General features: G+C 34.5%; 1 protein-coding gene across 1 annotated transcript in view; it reads right to left on the reverse strand.

Annotated features, from left to right (window-relative positions):
• Positions 1-9,795, reverse strand: part of LOC107688187 (sodium/hydrogen exchanger 1-like) — a 42,131-nt gene that overhangs the window by 24,011 nt on the left and 8,325 nt on the right. Inside the window, exons 2-3 of the mRNA XM_016485783.1 lie at positions 1,050-1,120; positions 465-854 (exon numbers count right to left, since the gene is read on the reverse strand). Coding sequence (XP_016341269.1) covers positions 465-854; positions 1,050-1,120 — 461 coding nt within the window. The remainder of the gene's footprint in view (positions 1-464; positions 855-1,049; positions 1,121-9,795) is intronic.

Genomic DNA, 9,795 nt, shown 5'->3' on the forward strand with positions numbered 1-9,795 from the left:
AAAACCAGTCATAAGGGTCAATTTTTGAAATTGAGATTTATGCATCATCTGAAAGCTGGATAAATACGTTTTCCACTGATGTATGGTTTGTTATGATAGGACAGTATTTGGCTGAGACACAACTATTTGAAAATCTGGAATCTGCGGGTGCAAAAAAATCAAAATATTGAGAAAATCACCTTTAAAGTTGTCCAAATGAAGTTCGTAGCAGTGCACATTACTAATCAAAAATTACGTTTTGATATATTTACAGTAGGAAATTTACAAAATATCTTCGTGGAACATGATCTTTACTTAATATCCTAATGATTTTTGGCATAAAAGAAAAATTTATAATTTTGACCCTTACAATGTATTGTTGGCTATTGCTACAAATATACCATGCTACTTAAGACTGGTTATGTGCTCCAGGGTCACATATATAAACAAATACTATTTTTTTTTCATAAGCTCAGTGTACTCACCACAGTGACGGCGTCATTAAGTAAAGACTCTCCGAACACCAGGATGTGGAGCAGCTCGTTAATGTGGATCTCCTCAAACACAGCCAGAACAGCCACGGGGTCCACAGCCGAGATGATGGAGCCGAACAGCAGGCACGACAGCAGGTCCACTGTCACCAGTCTATGGCCCTCCAGCTGGCAAACGCCGTACAGCAGACCACCAACGAAGAAGGCATTCCAGAGCGTTCCCACCACTGCAAACATGAGAATAGTGCCCAGGTTCTCAGTGAATTGCCGTATGGGCAAGAAGTAGCCGGCGTCGAGGATGATGGGAGGCAGCAGGTACAGGAAGAAGATCTTGGACTCCAGTACCGGAGGGATCTCGCCTACCAGCTTCATGAGACCGCCGACCAGCAGGACCACCACGACATTCCAGAGCGTTCCCACCACTGCAAACATGAGAATAGTGCCCAGGTTCTCAGTGAATTGCCGTATGGGCATGAAGTAGCCGGCGTCGAGGATGATGGGAGGCAGCAGGTAGAAGAAGAAGATCTTGGACTCCAGCACCGGAGGGTCCTCGCCTACCAGCTTAATGAGACCGCCGACCAGCAGGCCCACCACGATCAGCAGACAGCTCTCCGGCACGATGGAGGACAAGCGAGGGATCAGGTGGAACCCTGAAAGAGAGTGAGGGACATGGATGCATCAAGACAGGACGACTGCAATCATTAGTCATTCATATAATTAGTGATGCTCCAAAAGTCATTTTTTTTTACCAGAAACACAGAAACCAAACATTTTCCAAATTTTAACCAAGAGTTAACCAATACTTTTGCCAAAATTGCAAAAGTAATACATTTTTGCTGTTCCGGCCAAATATTTTTGGTTCCGACAATTTCACTAAATTCATCAACAAATCATCACTAAATAATATAATAAATATAATATAATATAATATATAAATAAAATAAAATAAAATATAGAAGTGAACTGCTGGAAGCAAAAGACAAGCAACTTTATATTCAGTAAATCTGATGATTAATGCAGTTTATAGTCTCACTTTGGTGTTTGGCTTCAGTTCTCTGTACATTAATTAATATTTGGATTAACATATACATTAATTACAATTTGACAAATTTGGCCCATTCCATGTAAATTAGATTTATGGCAATTTTGAATAGCCAGTTTATGGCAATAACCAAATGAAATGCTCATGCGGTGTAGAGTCGCAGCACAAACGACATCAGTGTGAAAACTCAGTGTGATCCTGCAGTTGCAGCTGCACTGATGCTCTGCTGACATGAGAAACCGGTGTGAACCTCAGAGCTGCAGAATGATGTCAAAAGTGTCAGAGCCTCATGACAGGGTCACAATCAAGAGTTTGTTGTTGTGAAAAAAAAGGTCACATTTCAGCCCTAATGCCAGTTAAACTGCTTACCTGAGAGCCGAAAACATTTCAACACATGACTGACTTCCATTCTATCGTCTCTGGTTTGTCATAAGCTTTGTAAGGTTATTATGACCGGTGATAGGAAATCTGTCTATGGAACAGTGATGCATCTGAAATATATTTAAAGACTGACGTCGTCTTCATTTCAACTGAAGAAAGTCATTACAATTATCTACGTAAGCACATACGCAGATCTGTGACACGACAACAGTCAGCAGAGAGCAGGCCCTGGAGATGAGCTCAATTAAAACCTCTGAAAGGCCCTCGCAGGGACTAATGGATCTTCTTATAATGGCTCTGGTCTTTCGTTTCTCCAGCTCAACCCAGAGGTCAACATTTAGCTGGTTAACATTGTACAGTAGCTACAACATTAATGGAGGAAATAAGCCTGTTCCTCCACTGACAGCCATACAAATATTATGCAATCAACATAACAGTTTTGTATTAATTTGTCTATATGCACATGCATCAGAAGTAGGGATGCACCAAAATGAAAATTCTTGGCCGAAGCCGAACAAAATGAAACACTGGGCCGAAGGCCAAATACGTTTTTTCACATTTTTTCCCCCCATGTAGGCCTATTTTGCCACTTTTTTTCACCATTGCATTAATTAAATAGCCAAAATGTGCTTTTTACTGTTTTGTCCTGCTTTTCAAATAAAAAATCAATTACAAAACAACAATTTAAAAATATTTACTTAACACTGAACTTTTTTTTTTTTTTACATTCTAGCAGACATTATACCAACTAAATACCAACTAAAATAATATTTTTTGGCCATTTTTGAGACAGGTATGTATTTTTTACTGTACAAATAAAGGCAGCCTTGCTGAGCAGAAGAGAATTATTTTAAAACATTAGAATATATTACAGATCCCAATTTGAACACTATGTGAGAATGTTATAATAAATGTATTAATAGAGCTGTTGTAGGGTAATTATTATTATCATTATTATTGTCTTACTTTTTATTTAATTTTACAGAACAACAGTAAAATTACAATACTATCATTTATGAATGTTGATGGAGTTGTTGCTTTTTCTCGGCTTTTATTTTGGCAGAAACCCGCAGGAAGATCTCAGTGCTTCTTTTCGTTAACAACAGCATTTATAAATGATTCTCATTACGAATTTGGGAAGATGTTTGTCGCACGTATCACATTGTCACATGCCTTTAAAAAAATTCGCAAAAATGTTACTGAGCAACTGACGAGTAACAGTTTCAGCGCAGATTTTCCTCACACTTTGGACTTTGAACCCTGGCGTCAAGAGCTCGTGCAGCGCTGTTTGAATACATGCAATTCGTGCGTGCATTAGAAAATATATCATTCTGCAGTTTATTTACTAATCGTTTGAGGCCATTTCGCAATTTCAATCATCATACAGTAGCCTAACCACCAGCATCAGCCACCTCTTCTTCTCATCGGAGACATGTGATGCAGCACTAAACAGTCTCTCCCTGTCTGTGCTTCGTGCTTGTAATTAATTCTGCGTCTTTCTCTGAAAGTTTTAAATACTTTCACACTGCCGACATGTTTTGCTGCATTAATGTGTGCCTCTATTTGATCGTGTTAGTCATTGTTTGGTACATATTATTCAGCCTTTTTGCTTATTCATATTATTAAGAGATTTTTTTGCTATTTTCGGCCGAATAATTTTGGTTGCCGAATATTCGGTGCATCCCTAATCAGAAGGACAGGAAGTATTTTTTCAGTGTTTTGTTAAAAGTGTCCTGTTAAAAGTAGTAACGAGTTTAACAACCTGTGGTTTGTTACATTCTGTAAAAGAACATTAAAAAAAAAGTCATAAAACAAACAAATTGTAAAATAAAATAATCAATAAAATAAATAACATTGGCTTAGTTTTACTAGTTTATTGAAAAAAATTATAAATAACTCAATTAAACAAAAATACAAATAAATAGCTTCCCCTTAATTTTACTGCATTATCAAAATTACAATATAATATAATTATTAAATAAATCACTTAAGTTTAGTTCCACTGGATCATCAAAAAATTACATAAAAAAAAAATAAAATAAACAAAAATAATTATTTGGCTTAATTTCACTTATTTATCAAAAATAAATAATAAATCAATAGTTTCTGCTAACTTTACGAACATAATATAATAAAACAATAATCCAAAATTTACCCAAAAATAAATAAATAAACAACCTCACCTTAGTTTCACTTGTTTATAAAAATATAATAACTAAAATAAACAATTAAATAATTAAATTAATAAATAAAAAATAAACAACTTTTCTTAGTTTCACGGCATAATCTAAATAACATAAATAAATAAATTCAGTTTAGTTTCCCTGGATCATCAAAAAATTACATAAAATGAAATAAAGTAAAATAAACAATTTGCCTTAGTTTCACTTGTTTATCAAAAACAAAATATAATAAATAACAAAAATAAGCAAATAAATAATTAAACAAATAAACTAATAATTTATGCTTAGTTACACTGCATTATGCAATTGCAATAAACAATAGATTTAGTTTAGTTTCAATGGATCATTAAAAAATAAAATAAGAAAATAAATAAAAACAAAGCACTTTATTTTAACTGCATGCAAATTGCCACATGGCTATTTAATATATAAACAATTTTTAGTAGACATTGAGGCAAAAATACCTATATTATGACAGAGTTAAGGTCTTTGCACACTGAGTCAGAATCCCTCAGCTATTATGAGGTGATTTGACCTTCACATTGGCACCGTGCCCGTCGTGAGGCCCCTCAGACAGCCAACAATGAGCCCCCAGGAGAGGCTGTGAATTATTCAGAGCCCAGGGTGACACGCGTCTTCTGCTGGCATGTGTGCAGAGACGAGAAAACAGCGTGAACATGCTACCTGCGTTCAGTGCACCAACACACACTGAGCACATCCAATTAAAAACGCTCGTTAGCACATAACAAATGTCAACATCTCACCGCTACAGAAATGAAGCCTTCATGCAAGCTGTGATCTAAATAACTCATTGACTTCACATGTTCTCGCTTTTTTACACAAGCCTTGCCTTGAAGTGGCAAGGGAACAAAGTTAATAGCTGGAGAGATGAGGAAAAAAGAAAAGATGGATGAAAGGGCCCAGAATGTACACTTTTCTAGCAATATCTTTTTCCCAGCAGTCCACCTTTAATTAAGGTTTCTTGCCCCAAAACAGCCCCTTATAACCTTGGAATTAATTAAAAGGATGTTCTGTAACTTTAAGACAACTGTATGCAAATGGACTCAGCAAAAATTGACGAACTATGCAGTGCATCAAAATCTTCTGCACACAAAATGGTCACTTAAAAAAACACGCGTATAAACTCAATGTAAACGTTCTCTGATCCAGTGTTAGTCTTTTGTTAATATTTTGAATAAGATTTTTTTATATTTTCTGTTTTCACTTCACCTCATTGTTTTAGTTAAAGTTTTAGTAATTTTGTTGTGTTTTGACATTTTTATTAGGTTTATTTTATGTTTATATAGTATTTTTTCATTGTTATATATTTTAAATTAGATTTTATTTTTGTTTTCAGTTTTCACCTTAATTTTAAAGTTTTAAAATTTAAAATTAATTAAAGTGAGTAATCATTTTGATGCGTGTTTTTCATTTTTATTAGTTTTTCTTTTTTTATATTTTACTTTATTTTATTTCATTTTGGTTACTGTTTATTTCAAGTAACAAAAATGTCTTCGTTAACTAGAACTACCCTGTTTTAGACATTCTTAAACATTCTTTGCAAGACCTGCTCTCTCAGCAGACGTTTATGTGCATCCACTCAAGCAGCTCTTGTAGGAATCTGACGGCATGCATGACAAAACTGGACACTGTTCCTCGCAGCTTTACTGCTCTACTAAATCACAGCAGAGGACTAACAATCACACAGACTGAACAAGGACAGATCGAGTGTGTGTGCTCTTGGCTCAAATTCACACTAAATAACTGGACATCACATTCATAAGCCCAGGGCTCGCAAAATTTCAAAATCCCTGGTAGCCCTTCGGGCAGGTACTCTTCAGATTTTGGTAGACCGAAAATTTATTTAACTAGCCCAAATAAAAAAATACCTTTTTAAAAAAAAAAAATATATATATAGAAAATCAGATAGGAGTTTAAATGTCAATCAAAAATATTTTCAATACACAAATATCAGTACCCAACTGTAAGACCTCTTGAAATTATAATTAGGACATTTCTTATACCATTTAGCGTATTTAAAAAAATGCTATGGCCTTAAGTTTGATACAACTCACTTTAGGAGTTTTTAAGGACCCGTGGGAGATCTGTATTTAAGATAGCCCGTCGGGCAGAGTGGTGATACATTTTGGTAGCCCGATTTAAGTTTGATACAACTCACTTTAGGAGTTTTTAAGGACCCGTGGGAGATCTGTATTTAAGATAGCCCGTCGGGCAGAGTGCTGATACATTTTGGTAGCCCGACTGGAAAACACAATAGCCCTGGGACGTCGGGCTAGCGATTTAGCGAGCCCTGGAGCCAAATATTTTATACTCAAATACAGTGACGGTTTACAGAGTTTTAATAATGATATGCCTTTGTTAACTAAAACAAACCTGTGTTGATGAAAATACAAAAACATAAGTACAAAACAAACAACATTTTGACTTGGTGTTTATAATAAATGTTGTTTATAATAACCGCAACTCAAATTTAAGTGAAATTGAAACTACAAGCATGTGGGAAATGTGCTAAACAAATAAAGGTGTACTCGTGTACCTCTATCATTCGGCACAAATCCAAATCATGTTTTGTATGTTTGACATTAAAGTGTAAATTCACCCAAAAATGAAAATTCTGTCCTTGATTACTCACCCTCATGCTGTTCCAAACCCATAACACCTTCGTTCATCTTCGGAACACAAATGAAGATATTTTTGATGAAATCCGAGAGGACAGCAAGGGACCTACCACAATCAAGGCACAGAAACGCAGAAAGGCAGAATTGCTGAATAAAGTCATTATTTTTGTTTTCTTTGCGCACAAAAAGTATTCTCGTAGCTTCGTTAAATTACGGTTGAACCCCTGATGTCACATGGATTATTTTACCTTTGTGCCTTAATCGTGGTAGGACCCTTGCTGTCCTCTCGGATCGCATCAAAAATATTTTAATTTGTGTTCTGAAGATGAACGAAGGTGTTACGGGTTTGGAACGACATGAGGGTGAGTAATTAATGACAGAATTTTCATTTTTGGGTGAACTATCACTTTAAGTGCATTATATAAGTCGCTTTAGAATAAAAGTTGCAGCATGTATCAGATGATTAAAAACATGACATTCTGGAAAATATGGCATTTCTTATTGAACATTTTATTATTATAGTATAAATAAAAAAATATTTGTAAATAAAATAAAATAATAATAAAATAGGCTTAGTTGCACTTTAAAAGAATATAATAACTAACAAACAAAATAAAAAAATAATTTCTGCTTTGTTTTAATTTTAAAAAATTACAATATACTGTTATAAAACATAAATAAAATTTAATGCAATGCAATGCAATAAAAACGTAATTAAATTGAATTGAATTTAAATAAATTAAAAATTAAATAAATAAAACATGGCTTCGTTTCACTTTCAAAAATAAAATATGATAACTAAATTCTATTGAACCAAGTCATAGTTACAGTAATGATCATGAACGATGTTCATTTTGTGTCCGTCACATGACAAACTATTGAAAGTCTTGAAACAGAAGGTGCAGCAGGGAATCAGGAGGTGAATGGCCTAAGAATTTCTGTTTCTCATCATTTATCTTTAGCTGCAATATTAACTGCTATGATACATCATAGAAAGTTCACAAAATTTTACCCTCTCTGGATGCTCTTGGTGATTTAAATTAGTTACCAAACCTTAGCAAAAATTAGCACATTTTTGAACATGCTAATGTTTACATTCATACGTTCATACGTTTCAGGGAAAGAATTCAAAAACAAACATCAAGTGACAGTAAAATATGTGAAAATGTTAAATATATATACACTGAACAAAATTATAAAAATGTGTAAAACTGCACATTTTAGAGTGGCCTTTTATTGTGGCCTAAGGCACACCTGTGCAATAATCATGCTGTTTAATCAGCATCTTGATATGCCACACCTGTGAGGTGGATGGATTATCTCGGCAAAGGAGAAGTGCTCACTAACACAGATTTAGACAGATTTGTGAACAATATTTGAGAGAAATAGGCCTTTTGTGTACATAGAAAAAGTCTTAGATCTTTGAGCTCAGCTCATGAAAAATGGGGGCAAAAACAAAAGTGTTGCGTTTATAATTTTGTTCAGTGTATATATAGTAGGCATGGGCCGGTATGAGATTTTGACTGTATGATAACCTTAAGCAAAAGTATCACAGTTTCACCGTATTGTCGTTACAGCTCTAAAATGTGTTGTTTTTAAATGACTGGGTAAAAAAAAATATAAACGTTTTTTCCGCTGAACAATATATTTTGTTTTTGAGCAACATGCAGAATATTAGGGACAGTAGAATTTGTTTATTTTTTTCTTTGATTTGTTTCCTAAAAAGAAGAAAAATAAAGACTGACATCTTTATTTAACCTAAATCTGTAATTACAGTTATGCCATGGTCTGTCTGAATACTCGATTCTGATTGGCTGGCAGGTGTTGATTAAATTTGTTTAACTGCACAGGTAGTTCCAGGTCAGTTTAATCACGTTCTATATTAATGCGCTTCCTATAAACATTGGTAACCATAGTAACATACAGTTACAGTTGAATAGTAATACAGAGTGAGACAGTTACAGTAAACATTTCCGATTTACTTAGCTAGGCTAAATGGATGATTTTCGCGTGTCATTTAGCTTATACGGTCATTATGGCAATTTTGATAAATGGGCAGAGGCACAAGATGAACTGGACGAACTGGAGAATACGTCACTTGCCCACCGACCCCCACCGTCGTTTTGATTTTTTGTAGTAGCCTAATAAAAATAATTTAGTTCAGTAAAAGAACACACACTACAATTAAAAACTGAACGCGTCTGCTCAATGCAGCGTGCCAAACGACAGTCGCATCACAGATCAGATTTCATTTATCCAGTGAGGAGAGTGAGTCGAGCTGACTGACAAGAAGAGTGAGGGGAGACAGACAAGACGATGGTGGATGATTTCGTTTCGAAACAAAATGCAAAAGCGCCTGTTTGGCAATATTTTGGATTTTGAAAAGCCTGTTGACTTTTGCCGTTTATCTAAGGTGATTTTGGAAGTTTTTTTAAACATTCGTTTCTTATTTAATTGGCTACACATTGTTTTTGTTTACACTTTATTTAAACTGTGTCATTTATTTATTTTATTTGACATCAAGGTGTATGCCGTGCCTCCAAGCTTTCTTACTCGTTTTGCTAATAAACGTTCTACGTTTCTTATTTGTTTGGTTATATATTATACATGTTTACTTAGCCTATTTCCAGTTTTGTATACCTATTTAAACTTTATGTAAGTTATTTGTTATTTTATATTAGGCATAGCCTGCCCTATAGCATGGTGTATTTTTATTTGTTTTGTTAATAAAAGTTCTATGTTTTATATATACGCTAAAGTGAGTTTGACGTTGTATTTGGTTGTTGCATTCAAATTAGGCATAGCCTGCCCTTTAGCATGGTGTATTTTTATTTGTTTTTTTAATAAAACGTTCTATGTTTTATATATAGACTAAAGTGAGTTTGACATTGTATTTTGTTGTTGCATTCAAGCAATTGACGCCGAACTGCCGCTAATTCGAAAGTGAAAATAAAATGTGCACGGAGCTTTTAAGCTATTTAAAAGCGACGGAAAGCGAGGAAAAGAGGGAAAATTCAAACGAACTAAAAACGAACAATTGCTTTACACCGAATTGCCGCTATTTCAAAGTGAAAGTAAAA

This window comes from Sinocyclocheilus anshuiensis, unplaced genomic scaffold (genome assembly GCF_001515605.1).
Source record: "Sinocyclocheilus anshuiensis isolate Anshui unplaced genomic scaffold, SAMN03320099.WGS_v1.1 scaffold1162, whole genome shotgun sequence".
Taxonomy (NCBI): domain Eukaryota; kingdom Metazoa; phylum Chordata; class Actinopteri; order Cypriniformes; family Cyprinidae; genus Sinocyclocheilus; species Sinocyclocheilus anshuiensis.